Source organism: Monodon monoceros, unplaced genomic scaffold (assembly GCF_005190385.1).
Source record: "Monodon monoceros isolate NGI ecotype Baffin Bay Population unplaced genomic scaffold, NGI_Narwhal_1 Super_Scaffold_2, whole genome shotgun sequence".
Classification (NCBI taxonomy): Eukaryota; Metazoa; Chordata; class Mammalia; order Artiodactyla; family Monodontidae; genus Monodon; species Monodon monoceros.
This window is the reverse complement of record NW_021703776.1, coordinates 99,411,917-99,432,277: the sequence shown is the minus strand read 5'-3', so window position 1 is coordinate 99,432,277 and position 20,361 is coordinate 99,411,917. Positions and strand designations below refer to the sequence as shown.

The 20,361-nt window shown below is 44.7% G+C and overlaps 1 protein-coding gene across 1 annotated transcript in view; it reads left to right on the top strand.

The window, feature by feature from the left end:
* The first annotated feature begins 5,473 nt into the window (after positions 1-5,473).
* Positions 5,474-20,361, top strand: part of RHEB (Ras homolog, mTORC1 binding) — a 47,830-nt gene continuing 32,942 nt past the window's right edge. Inside the window, exon 1 of the mRNA XM_029233762.1 lies at positions 5,474-5,851. Coding sequence (XP_029089595.1) covers positions 5,800-5,851 — 52 coding nt within the window. The 5' untranslated portion in view covers positions 5,474-5,799. The remainder of the gene's footprint in view (positions 5,852-20,361) is intronic.

Here is a 20,361-nt window from a genome sequence, read left to right as displayed (position 1 = left end):
GTAGTGGCCTCTCCCGTTGCGGAGCACAGGCTCCGGACGCGCAGGCTCAGCGGCCATGGCTCACGGGCCCAGCCGCTCCGTGGCATGTGGGATCTTCCCGGACCGGGGCACGAACCCGTGTCCCCTGCATCGGCAGGCGGACTCTCAACCACTGCACCACCAGGGAAGCCCCATGGTTTCTTTGAAGGAAATCTTTTAAGACCCATGACCATTTTGTGAGATTCAGTTTAGCAGAACTTAGATAATACATTCTGAAATTCCTCAGAACCAGACATGTGAAAAGCAATACATTATAATATTCTGAACACTAAACAGTGAGGACAACACTGCCGGCCCCTCCCTGCTGTGGAAGCCCCAACAGGACACCTCTCATCCCAGGCACCACATGCCACCGTCTGCCATGACGGTGCCATGTCAATCCATACACAGTATTACATATTAGCAAAGCTCAATTATTTTATTCTTTTTTTTTTTTATTCTTAAAATAAAAATGTTAAAAAAAACACAAGAAGTTCTTTTTTTTTTTTTCCCTGCACACCAATGGTAGACACCCTGGATCCCAACATGCTGGATAAAACCCAACACTGAGAACTCTTCACATAGGAGGAGGAACCAATGGTGAATATGTCTCTCAGATGGTAATTATAACTTTCGGTGGCTTATGAGCACTGTGACTAAATTCCACATCTAAGGCACATTTGAAGAGCATGTGTAATCGAAGCCTCGGTGGCCAAGCCATCGCCTGGTGTTATCGCGAGGACCTGGCCCCCCGCTTCTCCCGAGCATCCCCAGATAATGCTGCTGCTGCTGCACGGGCTCTTAGGAACAGCTGCTCCCCTCCAGCCATCATGCCTGATGACCACACAGGGACCCTCAGGACCTGCTCTGCCGGGCAGCTAGCACTCTGCTAGTGAACACTCCCCCTAGGCACAAGCTGGCTTGGGATGTTGGGAAGAAGGCCAATTTCACCCACCGCCCAGTAGAAACTAGATTCAAACTTTAAATGAAACTTTACTGATAATTTGAGGACGGTTGACGGGTTCGTTTTCTAGAGCTGCTGCTAACAAAATACTACAAACTGAGGCTTAAAAAAACATAAAGGGAATTCCGTGGCGGTCCAGCGGCTAGGACTCTGTGCTCTCACTGCCAAGGGCCTGGGTTCAATCCCTCGTTGGGGAACTACGATCCCACAACCCATGGGGAAAAAAAAAAGTAAATTTATTTTCTCATAGTTCTGGTGGCCAGAAGTCTAAAACCCTCCCTTCAGAGGGAAGCAGGGCCATGCTCCCTCTGAAGTCTCTGGGGGGAGGGCGCTTCCTTGCCTTTTCCGGCTCCTGGGAGTGCCAGGTGCTCCTCGGCTTGTGGTAGCATCACTCCAGTCTCTACTTCCCTCTGTGTGTGTGTCTGCATCTCCTCTTCTCTTATGAGGAAACCAGTCATATTGGACTAGGGCCCACCCTACTCCAGTATGACCTCACCTTAACTAATTATATCATCAACAGCTCTATTTCCAAATAGGATTACATTCTGAGAACGTTAGGACTTCAACATATCTTTGTGGGGGACACATTCTGACATAGGCTGGGACCTGGGACCCTTCACTGCAGTGCTTGCACCTGGACAAACATCTCCTCTCCCCAGTCCTGGAGCAACAGAATACAAAGAAACTAAAAGGGACTAAAAATAGCTGCATGCATGTATTGTTGGGGCCAATTATGAACAATAAGATACAAAAAAGCCAAAACCCAACTGCCACATCTGAGGTACCAGGAGCAAAAGCATGATCCCTGCACACAGCATCACCAAGGGGGAGGGCAGACTACCTAAGCCACCTCCAGCCGGACCCACCAATCGGCCCCCATCCTCTCCCCATTTAAGGGACCAACTCACCCGCCCTCAGGGAGCGAGCAAAGGCACCTGTTACTTGTTCTAGCTCCCTCGTGCTACAGCACAAGTCCCAGTAAAGCCTTGTCTGAATTTCTCATCTGACCTCATATCAATTTCTACTCATTAAAGAGTCCAAGAACCCTGGTTGGTAACAATTCATCCCCTCACATAGCGAATAATCTACAGCTACTGCAGAGGCCTGACCTGTCCTCAGAGCTCCTGCTGAGCTGACTTCCTTTCTCACACTCAGCCCACGCCATGGACTGAGGGCCACCCCGGCTCACTCCACTTCCCGCTTCTGGGAGCACCTCATGAAACCCCACACCTCAGGGTTTGGGCCAGGCTGATCCCCTGGCTTTGGAAAAAAAGAGGATCTTCTTTCAGCCCCGGGTAAGTCGGGGGCATGGCTTCTGCATGATGGCCTCATGCTAGGACACTGAGGCCAGGCCTACCAAGGCCCTGCGGAGGAAGCCGCTCTCTCATTCACAAGACCACACAATGAAATGACCTTGGCATGCTGCCCAAATCTGGATTGTTTGATTTTCAACAATACCCTACGTGAGGCATAACAGACCACTCTGATTTGGCTTGTACCAAGGTTAAGGTGAGCCTAGTTCTTTTTCTAGTCTTCCTTCATCAAATATTCAAAACGCAAGACAACAGCAAAACGCCTTCATGCCTACTTTCATTTAGGGTCACCCTTTCACGTGTGAAAAGGTAAAATAATTTCACAGATGTCTTTCTAGGAAAAATAAGCATAGTAGTGATTTTCACTCCTCTCTTTCTTAGTCTAACCCAATGCAGAAAAAAAGACGTTTTGTACATTACCTCCGGGAAGTAGTTCCGACTACAAGTCAGATGTCACTGGCCTTAGAAATGACATCCCACAATATAATCCCAAATAACGAACAGCTGAAGCTTCAAATAACTGCCATGAACTGCCACGACCAGCTACACAGGAGGTTTGGGCCAAGGGAGCCTAACCTGGCCAACCTATAGGTTTAGCATGAGCTCCTCACTCAAGAGATAATGTTAATTAGCTGACCTCACCGTGTCTTCTCTCTGGAATTTAAATGGAAGAGACAGGATTCTTGGTTCCCAGGGAAACAGAAGGACACACAGAGAGAAGGCAGTATGCAGAGGCGATAAGACAGAGCAGAACCTGCACAGGAGAAATTGATTGGCGGCAGAACTCCCTGCTGCTGAAAAGGTTAACAAGTGTTCTCAATCAGAAGAACTACAACTGATCCTTAAACATCACAGGGGTTAGGGGCATGGATCCTCTGCTGAGTGGAAAATCCGAGAATGGCCCTCCGGATCTGTGGTTCCTCTGTATCTGCCACCCGGCATCCACAGATCCAACCAACCTTGGATTGTGTAGTACTATAGTATTTGCTATTGAAAACATCCGGGTGTAAGTGGATCCTGCAGTTCAAACCGGTGTTGTTCAAGGTCAACTGTACTTTGAATTCAGAAGCAAGTCCATTTTCTATATGGTCTGGCTGCAGTCAGTTATTTCTATGTGAATTCATACATCAATCCCAAATATTTTAGGTAATCTGAGTCATTTCTTAAACCAAAGAAATTCTCCCCATTCTGGAATAAAGGAATTTTCAGAACTCCTGGGTCTGGCCTTAAAGGGCTTTAACACAACTGAAACATTTCTTGAATGAATTTGTCCTTTACAACTGCATTTCCCAGTCTGGACTCCTACAACTCCCAGGCTAGGACAGTGCTTTCAAACTTTTTGAGGCAATGCACAGTAAGAAATACATTTTAGAATGGAACTCAGTATACAATACACATATATAGCATAACTATAAATATACATACACATACAACAGAAGTGTCATGAAACAATACTCACCCTTACTATGCAAGCTTTTTTATTCTGTTCTTCTATTTAAAAAAACAAAAAACAAAAAACATCCACTAAGCTGATTTCACAACACACTAGAGAGTCTAGTACCATCAGTTCAAAATACTGCAGTAGGTGCATCCAAATTCATAGGATAAAAATTACACATTTGACCTGAATTTTTAAAACTATTTCAACTAATTACAGAGTAGAAATGCAAAAATCCATTAAGATAAAATACAACTTTAAAGGCATTTCTCACTTCCAGCTGGTGGTCTGGTGCTTCAATCTGTAGACGCCCCAGGACATGAATATGTGCACACCCCCTCTCCTGTAGAGTACTTCAGCGGGATGGTGTAAGGATTCTGCCTTAACGCCAGTGTTCTAACTCAACAAGGCGTCTGTATGAGGCTGTCACCTCTAAATCTTCATACCAGGAATCCTACCCTGCCGCTCAGCTTCCTGGGGGCTCCTCCTCTGTGCTCACTGGGAGAGGCCATGACCAGGGAGCGGCGGTCCCACTCAGCCACGCTGGTCAACGCTGCCAAACAGCCCGAGCATAACAGGGGACATCGGTAGGATTAGTGGGTATCTGCTTCTTTGGCAACCGCCATGGACAAGAATACCTACCATGACAGAAAGCTCTGATCGCATCCTCATTTCTTGGGCCCGGCTTTCACCTTCTTTTTGCAGGAACCAGGCCTCCCGGGCTGGTGTCCCTTCTTGTACCCCAAAATTGGTGCCACACCCAGGGCCCTTCACCAGCACCACTGGAAAAAGGGGTTGTTAGTGCGCCTTTTGTGGTAAATACAGCAGCGTCCCTTTACCGAAGAGGTCAACCCACACCAGAGCGCAGGCGCATCGGTCTTAAATTCCCCCCCCCCCCCCCCGCCGCGCCCCACCTCGAAAGGACGGTTCTGGAGAGTTCTCAACAAACAATGGCTGGTGTTACGTTTGCCTACTTAATTAGCCACGCAGGTGTTGACAGTTAAAGATTTGTCAACTTGCGCTATTTATTTCCTGTGAGGTGTGCGGGATCCGCAAATCCCAGGGTTGAGACCAGAACTGGGGGGTGCGCACTTTTTCAATGAAATGCATAACATTTTGAATTAACACATATTCCATTCTTCCCACGGTCCTTCACCCATGGATGATACTCAGTCATCACCTGCATCATCAAACCCAGTCTTACTAACGCTAATATAGCAAAGAGTTTAAAAAAAAAAAAAAAAAAAAACACGAGTAAGGTACTAACCAACCGACAGCCCAGCGAACAACCGCCACGCGCCTCGCGCCTTTTAAGGGCTCAGAGGGCGGGAGTCCACGAACCTCTCAGCGTTCCACCAATCACCGCATCTCTCACACCTTGCCCCGCCTCCTCACCACGACCTAACCAATCACTGGGGAGCTAGCTTCTCTCCGCCCCTCCCGTCCGCCACCGACCCTTACGAAGTTCGAAGCCTTCAAACCTCACTGGTGCCCAACCGCGCGGTCCCAGTCCGAATTTATTTTTAGCTCCCGGGCAAGCAGCCCCGCCTCTGGCTCCTCCTCTCCACCGCCCCCAATGGGAGAAGGAGTTTCCGTCGCGTCATCGTGCGGGCGGGTTAGAACTGCCCAATCAGCGCTCGGAGAGAACTGGTGTAATTAAAAAGCGGCGGAAGCCGGTGGGAGGGTCATGACGCAGCGAGTTTCAGTCGTGATTTTTCCAGGGGCATCTCGGCGTCCTCTCTTTTTCCGTTTAAAGTAAAACACCGCCCGACGCAACCTCGTGCGTTTCGGGGGCGAGGGCGGCCGCCGCAGCGGGAGTGCGGCGCTGACGTGAGCCTCTGTCTGGGGGCCCTGCGGCGGCGCGCGGTCACGTGGGCGTGTTTGGGGGCGGGGCCGCCCGGCGGTTCCGGGCGGTTGGGCGCGCGAGCGAGGAGCCGAGGCAGCCGCGCCCGCCCGCCCCGCCCCTGGATGCCGCTGTGCCCCGGCGCGGCCGCCACCGATCGCAGCACAGGAGCCGCCGCCGCCACGGTTGATGTGGTTGGCCCGGGGCTGAGGAGGCCGCTAAGATGCCGCAGTCCAAGTCCCGGAAGATCGCGATCCTGGGCTACCGGTCTGTGGGTGAGTGGCGGGCGCCGTGCGGCCTCTTCGCGCCCGAGCCCGGCCTCGCCTGGGCGCCGGGGCGCGGCGGGCCCGGCCAAGTTTGGGGCCGGCGCGGCCATGTGGCGGCCGCGCGTTTCGTAACCAGCCGCCCGCCGCCGCCGCCGCTGCCGCCGCCACCTCCATCTTGAGCGGAGGCGGCGGCGCGGCCGGGCCCGCGGGGCGGCGGCGGGCGGCCCGGGCGCGGCGGGAAGTGTCTGGGAGGCCGCGGGCGGACGGGGAGCTCAGGTTGGTCCGGGGCCGGGGAGGCGGTGCGGGGTCTGCCGCTCGGCCGACTGCCGCGGAGCCCGCAAAGGCAGGAGCCGCACCTGTCCCTTTGCACCTCCCCGCGGCGAGCTGTCGTGATCGTTGCTAGCCTTTCCACCCCCAATTAAAGTCCGTGGGATTTTAACAAAGGAAATAGCACCTTGCGGTTTTTCTGTCTGTGAAGTTCAGCATTTTGAAGAAAACCAGGGACCTAAAGGACGTTTGGCTAGTAAGGGCAAGTTTCCTACGGAAGAAACTCGGAAGAGTCCTCTTCGGAAGCCCCTTAGATGCTGCCGGAAGCCCCTTAGATGCTGGCCGAAGTAGGAGGGCACAGAAAGGAATTTTTGATCTCTCGGTGTCCTATTTTTCTTTGGGAAAAAAATAAGGTCAGGTACTTGTAACCAGGCTGTTGAAGTAATTCAAAAGTTTCCCCCCCACCCCCGAAAAAGGTTGACATATATTTGCAACTGTTGGTGGCAGTCGCTTTTTTGCCGAACGGAGGTGGTCTGGGGTGGAGTGGGGATGGAATGGGTGCTAGAAGACGAGTGAGAAAAGAGAACCGTTGGACTTAGCCATGCTTCAGGGTGAGGCTTTATGGTCTTTGACAGCGGGCAGCCTGGAGAAATTACCTTTATCTTTTCGTGTTGTTTTTAAGAAGTAAATGAGCCTCAGGAGAATGTGCGCTTGACCACAGTGGGGCGGGGGCGTGAAAGCAGGTTTGGAGTCTCTGGTGATTGCAGGAGGAAGGCTTGTAACTGCCGGCTGCTCATTGGACGGACTCCCCGAGCTCGCTCGCTTTCTGTTCTGCTTCTTCACCCCCATTTTCCACGGCCAGTGCCAAGGTCTGTGCTCTTTGCCCAAGACTAGCTACAGCGTGCTTACTCATCCTTTTATCATCTCTCTCCGTCAAAGGGCTGGGGGGTGCAGGGGGGAGTCAAGATCAGAGGCTGAGAGATGCTTGTGTAGAGACAGGGGTGACTCCTGTAGGGTGCAATGCCAAATCCTGGGGGGGAAGAACAGGTGACAGCCTTAACAGCTGCAGCCATGAAGGAACCGTGCCTCAGCTGGAGGCTTTTGAAGTCCCTGACCGTCCCGATGCCTGTATGGAACCCGGCATCCCACCTTTATTGGCAGTCTGAACCACGGAGCCCTTTGCTTCTCTGCATTTTGAAGTGTGGGACTATAACATATCTAGGCTCTTGAGTGAGTTCTATCTAATCAGATAGAGTGCCCACTAATTAAACGTAGCAGTCTCTGAATAATCAAGTTACAGGTGACCTGTACCTGGGCTACCTGATCTAAACTGGGAGAATGCCCCAAAAGATCCCGACTTATTGACCCCTTGAAATTCTGGAGCTGGTGATTCCAGTCTTCAGTAAGCAAGTCTAGCATTTTATCACTGTTTTGCTAAAGAAGTTCCTTATGTCCAGTCGAAACCCATTCTGTCTTATCTGCCTTCTAGTCATCATGCTCCTAAAGACCCAGATGTGACACGTCACCCCTTTGCCTTCACTTGACATTTATTTTAAACTGCTGTTAATAAAATACTGTGCTAAATTAGCCTCCAGGGGCACACAGAGTAAGTTCAGTCCCTGTTTTCTGTGCCTTCAGTATGTCATATTGCTATATCCTACGTCATTTTCTCCGTATTTATTTTCATATGTGGTGATTAAAGTGAAATGTATTTTGCAAGAGGTTAAATTATTCCCAGTCTTTGCATTTGATTTTACAATTGTTTACCTTTGTTATGAACCAGGACATTTTGTAGTTGTGGGCGCTTTTGTTTTGCCAGCATCAAAACAGGAGATAATTCCCTGATTCCATGTAGTAGCTACTCTTCAGAGAATTATTCAGTATTCAGACTTCTGAGTTTACTGACACGCTTGCTTGCGAATGGCGCTATGCTAGAGAAATTTGAGTATCTGTGTTTCTTTTCTAGGTTGTGTTACTTTGTGATACTAAGCTGTTGTGTCATATTTACTGGGGGTGGGAAAAGGCCAAGCTAGAAACCACACCTTTCCTAGAATGTTCTTTCGGTTAAATATCTTATGCCAGTTTGACTAGTAAAATACTTGTAAGTTTACTTTAAAAGTTTGCCTTCAGATAAAACTAGCAAGTGCAATGATTGTTTTACTACTTGGTGTTCAAATTTTGTATTTTTTAAAAACATTGATAAACCTACCAGTGAGGAAAATATAATTAATTCTCAGGTAATTTATACAACTCTTTTTTTTTCCCCCCTGAAGTACTTTTCCTGTTATTTACAATGTTAAGCTTTTTAGGACACGTCACCTGTAACGCAGGCTGGCTTTCAGGGAGTGCTTTGTAGTAATTGTTTTAGTGGTGGCCAAATGTACCAGCTCCCTTACATCTATTGTTTCTAACACAAACGAGTAGTCCCGTGATAGGAGGTAACTAAACTTAATCGAATTAAAGTTATAGTGTCATTTAATTATCTTCAAATAAAATCTGGCACCTTTTTCACTGGAATGTTCTACAGAGAGCTTTGATAATGGAGTTTACCATTAGACCATCGACAAAAGACTGTCATACGTAAGCCTCAGGGGTTAACAAGCAGGAGGGAATCACAGGAATGTGAAAGATCTTAAGAGAGAAAATGAAACAATTCTGTGGTTTGGTAAAAGGCAATTCAGTAAAAGTAACTCAAATTATTACCTACCTTGTCAAAATCTTTTAGGTAGTAAAGAACATGCATCCTTTGATTTGGATACTTCAGAGGGAAAGATGTCATTAAATTTGTTTCCGGTAGAATATAGTCCAATTGTATTCTGATTTACTGTATATTTTTAAATTATCCTATCCTTTTCTAACACATTGCATTGAAATTTTTTTTTTTTTGCGGTACGCGGGCCTCTCACTGCCGTGGCCTCTCCCGCTGCGGAGCACAGGCTCCGGACGCGCAGGCTCAGCGGCCATGGCTCACGGGCCCAGCCGCTCCGTGGCATGTGGGATCTTCCCGGACAGGGGCACGAACCCGCGTCCCCTGCATCAGCAGGCGGACTCCCAACCACTGCGCCACCAGGGAAGCCCCTGAAAATTTTTAAGGTAAAAAGTTATGTACCTGTGGGAGGGGATAGTCCTATAGTGACCACCTTGTGTTGAAGCTTGAAATTAATTTTTTTTCCAGTGTCATACATTGTTTTGTACAAGAGAATAATCAGAGCTTGAATTTGCGATTATGACTTCCCGTGCTTAATGTAATTTTTTAGACTTTTTTTTAAGTATAGTTGACGCACAATGTTTATATAAGTTACAGGTATACAACAGAGTAATTCACAATTTTTAAAGGTTATACTCCATTTATAGTTACTATAAAACACTGGCTGTATTGCCCGTGTTGTACAGTATATCCTTGTAGCTTATTTTGTACATAAAAGTTTGTACGTCTTAATCCCCCACCCCTGTATTGCCTCTCCCCACTGCTAACCGTTAGTTTTGTATATCTGTGAGTTTGCTTCTTCTTTGTTATATCAGATGTTACTTTGATGTCCATGTGGGTTATATCGATCCCTACTTACCTTCATCTCCCCGAAAAGAAGCTCTGTACTCATTAGCAGTCAGTCACTTCCCATCCTCTCCTCACCTGAGCCCCTATCATCCACTGATCTACTTTCTGTTTCTATGAATTTACTTATTCTGGACATTTCATATAAATAGAATCACATATACGTGGTCTTTTGTGCCTGGCATTTGTCGTTTAACATAAGTATTTTCAAGGTTCATCCATGTTGTAGCATGTGTCAGTAATTCATTCCTTTTGGTTGCCAAATAATATTGCATTATTTGAATATACCACATTCTGTTCACACATTTGTCAATTGATGGACATGCAGGCTGTTTCTACACTTGAGCTATTAGAAGTACTGCTGTTCTGAGCATTCGTATTTCACATTTTGTGTGTGTGATTTTTGTGTAGACGTGTTTTGCTTCTTTTAGGTATACTCCTAGGAGTGTAATTGCTGGGTTGTATGGTAATTTTATGTTTAATATTTTGAAGAACTGTCAAACTGTTTTCCAACCATTTTACATTCCGGCCAACAGCTGAAATTGGTTTCAATTTCTCCACATCCTCGCCAACACTTGTTATCTGTCTTTTTATTGAATTTTTATTATTTTTTATTTATTTATTTTTTTATTGACATATAATACAGTTGACTTACAGCGTTGTGTTAGTTTCTGGTGTACGGGAAAGTGATTCTGTAATATATATATATTCATATTCTTTTCAATTATGGTTTATTATAGTGTATTGAATATAGTTCCCTGTGCTATGCAGTGGGACCTTGTTGTTTATTTTATGTATAATAGTTTGTATCTGCTAATCCCAAACTCCTAATTTATCCCTCCCCCTACCTCCTTTCCTCTTTGGTGACCATAAGTTTGTTTTGTATGTCTGTGAGTCTGTTTCTGCTTTGTAAATAAGTTCATTTGTGTCATATTTTAGATTCCACATATAAGTGATATAGAGTATTTGTCTTTCTGTCTGGCTTAAATTCACTTAGTCTGATAATCTCTAGGTCCATCCATGTTGCTGCAAATGACATTATTTCATTCTTTTTTATGGCTGAGTAATATTCCATTGTATATATGTATCACATCTTCTTTATCCATTCATCTGTCGATGGACGTTTAGGTTGTTTCCATGTCTCGGCTATTGTAAATAGTGCTGCTATGAACATAGGGGTGCATGTATCTTTTCAAATTAGAATTTTCGTCTTTTCCAGATGTATGCCCAGGAGTGGGATTGCAGGGTCATGCAGTAGTTCTATTTTTAGTTTTTTAAGGAATCTCCATACTGTTCTCAATAGTGGCTGCACCAACTTACATTCCCACCAACAGTGTAGGAAGGTTCCCTTTTCTCCACTCTCTCCAACATTTGTTATTTGTTGACTTTTTAATAATGGCCATTCTGACCTGTGTGAAGTGGTACCTCATTGTAGTTTTGAGTTGCATTTCTCTAATAATTAATTCGCTCATCTGTCTTTCTTGTACCAGCCATCCTTATGGGTGTGAAGTATCATATACTATTTGCAAATAATTTCTTCCATTCTTTGGGTTGTCTTTTCACTTCCTTGATGGTGGCCTTTGAAGCAAAAATTTAAAATTTTGACCAAGTCCAATTTATTTTTTTCTCTTTTGTCACTTGTACTTTTGGTGTCATATTTAAGAAACCATTGCCCAATCCAAGGCTATGTAGATTTACTACTATGTTTTCTTCTAAATGTTTTATTTCTTATATTTGGGTCTATGATCTATTCAGAGTTAAATTTTGTATGTGTTGGGAGATAGGAGTACAACTTGATTCTTTTGTATGTAGATATCAAGTTGTCCCAGCACCTTCTGTTAAAAGACTATTCTTTCCTCACTGAATTGTCTTGACATCCTTGTCAAAAACCACATGACCATAAATGTACGGGTTTATTCCTGGACTCTGTTCCTTTGATCTATATGGTCCTTGTGCCAGTGTCACACTGTCTAGATTACTGTTGTTTTATGGTAAGTTTCAAAACACGGAAGCGTGAGCCCTCTAACTTAATTCTTTTTTAAGGTTGTTTGACTATTCTGAGTCCCTTGTATTTTCATACGAATTTTAGGACTGGCTTATAAATTTCTGCCAAAAAAAAAAAAAAAACAACTGGGATTTTGGTGGTGGTCTACAGTTTTGCAAGTATCTTCAATACCTGGTTTAAAAAACAGCTGAATTCTCATATGTGCTTCTGAATTCATTCCATTGCAATATGTTACTTTAATAATTAAAGTATCTGAGCCTGCACAGATACATACCTGGGAAAGGAAGGAGCATTTTAATACTACTTTTTCAGGTAATTGTGGGTATTCTTTGACACCATCGAACCAAGACTCCATAAGTGGTAGTTTGTTAGAAGTTAGTTGTAGCATCTAAACTCACGTGGATGAAGTTTGTTTTACTCTGTTACACTGAACTCTGTTGGTTTGTTTGCGCTTTGAATGAGTCTGCTACCCATACCTGATTTGGGAACATCGTACGTTGGTAATTTGGAAAATATTGGTTCACTGTTATGCAGATCCTTCCACATTTTGACGCATTTCAATATACAGATACTTCTTTAAATGACATTTTTAATATCACCATCAATCTCAGAAAAATCTAAATATTGGGAAGCTGTTAAGTTCACTCTGAGTGATGCAGAATTCTAATTCCTCTTGAGAGTTCGAATTTGATTGTTGGCAAAATGCTACCAGTTTTACTTAAAATGACAGTCTCATTTCTTTCATTTCCAAGAAAATGTCTGCCAGATACCCACATCTGAAACAATGATAGTTTGTTGGTCATTCTTACAAGTAAAAATGGTGTTCCATGATAAAAGCGTCTGTTTCAGACCACTTCCCAAACCGTTGCACAAGTGCTTTTCTCCCAGACAGCGTCACACTTCAGTGTGTAGCAGCCATGCTTTATGCATACATCCCATTTTGTCTGCAGAACATTAAAAAGACATGTATTTAAAGGTCAAGATTTAATAAAATAAATAATTTTTACCACTTCCTCAAGGACTTTGTTACGTAAAAATGGCGTGGCTTTTTTTTCCTTTTTTGCTGTGAGCGCACAATGGTGAAGCATACGATGACTGTCCTCCACAGTTTGTGACCACTGTCTTGATTTGTGCTAAGGGGCACCAGTCTAGCAGTTTTACCCACCACTGGTTTAGCACCATTTGTGCATATATGAACATAGTGGAAAAGGCAAATAATATATGGTATTATGGAAATAGTTTTGACTTGTGAGCCCCCTGAAAAAGTCTCAAGGGACCCCCAGAGTTGTGCAGACTGTACTTGGAGAGCCATCGAAGCATGGTGTGCGGGATCTTGCTAGACTGCTACTCACTCCTGTTCAAGGGGATGCGGTGACCGCGGTCTTAGAGGAGACTCCAGGAGAGGCCCTGCAGCACCGGACGAGGCCAGGATGGTGAGGCGGGAAAGAACTTGACATGTTGACAGTGGAAGGGCTTGGGGCGGCCAAGCGTTGCCAGGTGGGAAGAGGAAGTGGGGTTGGAAAAGGTGGTCAGGAGCTGGCTGTACAGGGACTGTAGGGAAACTTTCCTCCTGTGCAATAAGCGGTGAATCACTGAAGCCTGGGGAGAGTTAGAATGTCTAAATGCCGGTTGACTTGGCCTCTCCTTGTTGTGTAGTTTGGGGTGAGGTCTTGGTTTTTGACCTGGTACTAGTGAAGCTCCCAAAGAGTAACAAAAATTTCAGGGTGGCAGCACAGCAGGATCTGTATGCTAATTAACATGGTTTTCAAGTACAAGTATCAGCAACTTTATCACAAAATGAGAAATAGCCATCTCTACCTGTGATTATGGAGTCAAAAACGTACAACAGTTTCCTTAGCTTAGGTTCTGGAAGAGAGAGTTAATAACTTTAATACTGTCCATGAGTGGATTGTACTTGTTTATTTGAATAAATCATAACCGAACATGGACTTGATTGTGCAAGTTAAAAGCATCATGAAATCTCTAGTGCTCACACTTGAGAGAACCTTTATTCTTAGTTCTCATTTATTTTGAAGGACCAAATTAAGTCTTAACAGTAGAGTACTCACAGTCTGTCTTAAACTGATAACCGTGAGAATGTAAACTCTTGGGTACCTTTGACATGAATGGTTGATTGATTTAGAAATTTAATTTAATATCTCAAACACAAAGGTCCGGGGATACTATTTTAGTGTTTTAATAATCTTAAATATATATTGGGCATCTGATAAAAGAGAGCGCCACGTAAAGCATTGGAATTTGAAGTCTAAATTGGTATTAGTTTAGAACAGAAGTGCCGGAAACCTTGTATTGCACTCTGTGGGCAAGTGAAAGCAGGGTGATTTAAGGATCCTAATAAAACTAACTCGTACAGGTCCTTGGTTGGTTGGCGTCCTAACCGTGGCATAATTGAGTTCCCTCTTACCTCCCTGCTCCCCCTCCCCCATTTCGCTTTTTGTTGCGCTTTCTTACTTGGCGGAAAGACTCCTCAGGGACTTTTGAAACAGAAATAGGCACTTTAGCGAGCTATGTTATGGTCCTGCTTTTTGCAGGATTCAAAGTTGAATGTTAGCTACATGAAGGCACGGTAAATAATTTGTGGACATGGAGATGAAATTAACTGTGACTTTTACAGTTAATATAGTTTTAAGACATGAAAATGCTTTTCTTAGACTTGTATGTCTTGGATATAAATGCATCTGGCCAGTATTTTGCTGGTTTTCAAATCTAAAGCACTTTCGGAATTTATTTTAAAGAGAGTATTTAAAAATATAGTTTCTCCTCAGTCTTGTTCATGATTTATATGAGTGACTGAACGAAAAACCTAGTTGGCAGAATTCAGCCATGGTGGCTGACATCAAGATGGAGGAGGGTTCCAAATGACCTTGGCAGACTGGACACACCACACTAAAATATGGTGCTCCGTGGTGGGGGTAGAAGTGGGATTTCCAACCCACCTTCTGGGAAGAAACTAGATGCGAGTATGGTCTTGAGTACACCAGGGGGCAGGAGTGCCTGACCACAGAGGAAAGCCATGCAAAAGTTCAGAACAGAACATCACCGAGGCGGCTGCTGGAGGAAAGCAGGGCCACAGATGTGAAGTCTTACATTTACATTTCAGAAGAATCTCCTGTGCATGTACAGGTGGAGAGACCTGGATTAATTTTCTGAGCAGTTCAGTTGACGGGTTCTCATCGTAAACTAGCTCGGCCGAACTCTGAACCCCAGGCAGAGCGCTGTCTTCAGTTCTGGTGCCCACTTCGAGTAGTGGTTCTTAACTTGGACTTCATGAGCTTTGCCTGAGACTGGGTGCACATTTTCTAGGGAAAGAGTCCAGGACTTCGATCAGCTATCCAGAGGATTTCAGACCCTCAAAGGACTGAATTGCTGAAATGACTGGTTGAAGAGGGCAGTGTGTGAGTTAAGTGTATCCCATGTTATTCAAATAGGTGTTCATTACATGTTTGAGTAACCTAAGTCCCTACTATGTGCCAGGCACTGTGTACTTAGCCACCAAGGACAGGGCAGTCCTGATCTGTGCCCCCAGGGAGCTTCAGTCTAGTGAGGTAGCCACAGTATACAGTTACTACTATTAATAATGATTGGCTGGTGTTTTTAAAGCATTTACTGGTGTGGGATATCTTTAAACTCCATGAGGTAGCACAGGTATGGTGAGGGATGGATTGGTGTTAGTATGTGGGGTCAATGCAGTTTTAAAGAGCTTTTGAAGAAATAATCTTTATTAATAACCATTCATGCTGATTGATAAATATGCTTTATGTCTCAATTCATTTTCCTAACTTTTTTTATTACTAGTTTTGGTCAGTCTTAAACTCCATGTTCTCATTAAAGATTGTTTTATAATTTAGGAATTTATCTCTTGTTTGCTTTTCTCTAGCTCTTTCCCACCCGACCCCCAGCCTTCTCCCCAATTTCAGCCACAAATCTAGCAAAATTCATCTTCATTGTTGCCAAACATATAATTGACTGCAGTTTATCAGTTCTATTCCCTTACCTTCCAACTTGGCTTTACCTATAAATCATCCCAGAGAGATGAATATCCTGTTTTTAAAATCTTTAGGGAAGCAGGTCCATGGCCTTTCTTGTCAGCACTTTCTTATTTTCCTTTTAGCTTAACCCAGACAGTTAACAAAACTTCTTCATTTATGTAACTCAGATCTTCATGTTATGGTACAAACTTATTTCTCTTATTTTCCTCAGTGGAATGTATCTGGCAGCCTAGTGCTTGGCAATAGTAAGCACCTAATAAGTATTTGAGGGCTTCCCTGGTGGCGCAGTGGTTAAGAATCCGCCTGCCAATGCAGGGGACACAGGTTCGATCCCTGGTCCGGGAAGATCCCACATGCCGCGGAGCAGCTAAGCCCGTGTGCCACAACTACTGAGCCTGCGCTCTAGAGCCCGTGAGCCACAACTACTTAGGCCCATGCACCTGGAGCCTGTGCTCCACAACAAGAGAAGCCACCGCAATGAGAAGCCTGCACACTGCAATGAAGAGTAGCCCCGCTCACTGCAACTAGAGAAAGCCTGCATGCAGTAACAAAGACCCGACGCAGCCAAAAATAAATATATAAATGTATATATTAAAAAAAAGTATTTGAATGAGTAGTAATTCTGTGAGCCAGTTTTATGTGGTTATTCTCTTTGTCAAAATAATACTTGCACCTTAACTTTTTTCTCTCCTAGCATCTGTTTTTTGAAAATCGGTAAGGGAGTGTGAGAGAGAATAAGATGATGTCAACCGTGCTTAATTCATAGGAACAAGTGAGCTAATTCATGTGAAAATGTTCTGTAAACTTTTCTAAGTGAAAGAAGGTTTACTCAGGGAGATACACACTCCATAGACAGAGTGTGAGCCGTCTTAGAAGTTGAGAGGCCCCGAAATATGGGGTGGTTAGTTTTTATAGGTTGGGTAATTTCATAGGCTAATGAGTGGGAGAATTATTCCAACTATTTTGGGGAAGGGGTGGAGATTTCCAGGAATTGGGTTGTAAACTCTTAAAACAGTGTCTCACTTGTAGGTTCTGGTGAACAATTAAAATTTGGATTATCTGTATCACATGCCCTCATCCGACTCTGTATGTGGTGGAGATGTGGGGATGGAGATGCATATTAGAATCACAGGGAGCACTTCTGCAGAGCACACAGGAACTCCTTAGGCACCCTTTTTAAAATTAGAATGGTGAGGTATTTTGTGTTTTTTTTCCAAAAGATTCCTTGGTGACCCTGATATATATACATCTCACCCTGCCGCCTCAAAAAAGCAACAATAACCAATGCTGCTATTGACAGAGCTACACTTTTTTTTTTTTTTGGCTGCATTGGGTCTTCGTTGCTGTGTGCGGGCTTTCTCTGGTTGCGGCGAGCAGGGGCTACTCTCCGTTGCGGTGCGTGGGCTTCTCGTGGGGGCTTCTCGTTGCGGGGCACGGGCTCTAGGCGTGCGGGCTCAGTAGTTGTGGCACACAGACTTAGTTGCTCCGTGGCATGTGGGATCTTCCCGGGCCAGGGCTCAAACCCATGTGCCCTGCATTGGTAGGCAGATTCTTAACCACTGCGCCACCGGGGACAGGACTACACATTTTTTTAATCAGCATGTAATTGGTATCGTGTATTGTGTAAGGAGCACATTGTTAAAGAAACCTTCATATGGTTCGTTGTTATTCTCGGCCTTTTAATGATGATATTCAGGTTGCCATCCGTTTACGACCCCAGGTGATTCTGTAGTCTTTCTCTGCTGTTTGCAAACCTGGTACTTTTTTTTTTTTTTTTTTTTTGCGTTATGCGGGCCTCTCACTGCTGTGGCCTCTCCTGTTGCGGAGCACAGGCTCCGGACGCACAGGCTCAGCGGCCATGGCTCACGGGCTCAGCCGCTCCGTGGCATGTGGAATCTTCCCGGACCGGGGCACGAACCCGTGTCCCCTGCATCGGCAGGCGGACTCTCAACCACTGCACCACCAGGGAAGCCCACCTGGTCCCTTTTATTGATGTCCTTCCATCAGTGGCTCCCAGAGAAGCACCTTCCTGGTACTTATTCGTTTCCTGGCCCTATGGCACTCCTGACCAGCAAGACACTGCAGAGATGATGACGGGCCAGTGCCAGGCTCAAGCCTTAAGAAGTCGGCAGCTTCTGTGTTCTCTGGAGCTTCAAGGAACATGGGGGAGAGACCTTAGAAGACATGTGGGAAGGGAGAAGGTCCAGCCCTCCCAGCTGAGTCTGGCCCCCAGCCTCCCACCAGCAGAGGCAGCCAAGGGGTGACTTTAAGACCAGCACAAACAACCCAATCTAAAAATGGGCAGAAGACCTAAATAGACATTTCTCCAAAGAAGATATACGGACTGCCAACAAACATGAAAGAATGCTCAACATCATTAATCATTAAAGAAATGCAAATCAAAACTACAATGAGATATCATCTCACTCCAGTCAGAATGGCCATCATCAAAAAATCTAGAAACAATAAATGCTGGAGAGGGTGTGGAGAAAAGGGAACACTCCTGCACTGCTGGTGGGAATGTGAATTGGTACAGCCACTATGGAGGTGCCTTAAAAACTACAAATAGAACTACCATATGACCCAGCAATCCCACTACTGGGCATATACCCTGAGAAAATCCCATAATTCAAAAAGAGTCATGTAGGACTTCCCTGGTGGTGCAGTGGTTGAGAGTCCGCCTGCCGATGCAGGGGACGCGGGTTCGTGCCCCGGTCCGGGAAGATCCCACATGCTGCGGAGCGGCTGGGCCCATGAGCCATAGACGCTGGGCCTGCGCGTCCGGAGCCTGTGCTCTGCAACAGGGGAGGCCACGACAGTGAGGGGCCTGCGTACCGCAAAAAAAAAAAAAAAAAGAGTCATGTACCAAAATGTTCATTGCAGCTCTATTTACAATAGCCCGGAGATGGAAACAACCTAAGTGTCCATCATCGGATGAATGGGTAAAGAAGATGTGGCACATATGTACAATGGAATATTACTCAGCCATAAAAGGAAACGAAATTGAGCTATTTGTAATGAGGTGCATGGACCTAGAGTCTGTCATACAGAGTGAAGTAAGTGAGAAAGAGAAAGACGAATACCATATGCTAACACATATATATGGAATTTAAGAAAAAAAAATGTCATGAAGAACCTAGGGGTAAGACAGGAATAAAGACACAGACCTACTAGAGAATGGACTTGAGGATATGGGGAAGGGGAAAGGTAAGCTGTGACAAAGTGAGAGAGTGGCATGGACATATATACACTACCAAACGTAAAATAGATAGCTAGTGGGAAGCAGCCGCATCGCACAGGGAGATCAGCTCCGTGCTTTGGGACCACCTAGAGGGGTGGGATAGGGAGGGTGGGAGGGAGGGAGACGCAAGAGGGAAGAGGTATGGGAACATATGTATATGTATAACTGATTCACTTTGTTATAAAGCAGAAACTAACACACCATTGTAAGGAAATTATATTCCAATAAAGATGTTAAAAAAAAAAGACCAGCAGAGGAGCCAGCCGAGCCCAGCCTTGATCGTAGTATCAGGAAGAAATGAGATAGTTGTTGATTTCAGCCACTAAGTTTTGAGGTGTTTGTTACGCAGTGATTACTGAAACAGTAATTTTCTGCATTAGGGGTATGTGTGTGTATTCTTATATTTCTTGATATTTTTTCACGTGAGTTTGAGGATTTAGCTTCAGTAGTTGTTACTGTATATCATTTTCTTAGATTTCAAGTTAATATATTAGATATAATTATTAGAATGTGAGACTAGGATTAAATGAAAATGTCTAGAATGTGGTTATGTAATAAGTCCTCAATAAATGTCATTATTATTACATAGCAGATATTCTGCATGTATCGATATTTTCATTTAATCTTCACAACTACCTATAAAGTATGTGCTGTTATTATATCTATTCTACAGATGAGGAAACAGACCAGGAAAACTGCCTCCTGTCACATAGCTAGCTAATCAGTATCCTATTATGCTTTGTAAAAAAAAATATATGTCTTCCCTTTTTAATGCTTGTTTTAAAATCGAGTTTTGTTTTTCTCTGTCTGACTTATTTCACTTAGCATAATACCCTCCAAGACAAATACTGTATGCTATCACTTACATGTGGAAAATAAAAAATGCAACAGGGACTTCCCGGGTGGTCCAGTGGTAAAAAATCAGCCCTCCAATGTAGGGGACACGGTTCGATCCCTGGTTGGGGAACTAAGATCCCGCATGTTGCGGGGCAACTACGCCCGTGCTCCTCAGCTAGAGAGCCCATGTGCCACAAACTACAGAGCCCACGCCCCCTGGAGCCTGTGCACCACAGCTGGAGAGAAGCCCACGTGCCTCAACGAAAAGATCCTGGCTGTCGCATCAAAGGTCCCGCATGCTGCAATGAAAATCTGACGCAGCCAAAATTTTAAAATGATAAAAATTTTAAAAATTAAAAAATACAACAAAGTAGTGAATATAACAAAAAAGAAGCAGACTCACAGTTACAGAGAACAAACTAGTGGTTACCAGTGGGGAGACGGAAGGGTGGAGGGGCAACCTAGAGGTAGGGGATTAAGATGCACAAACTATTATGTATAAAATAAGCTACAAGGATATATTGTACAACACAGGGAATATAGCCAATATTTTATAGTAACTGTAAATGGAGTATAACTTTTAAAAATTGTGAATCACTATATTAT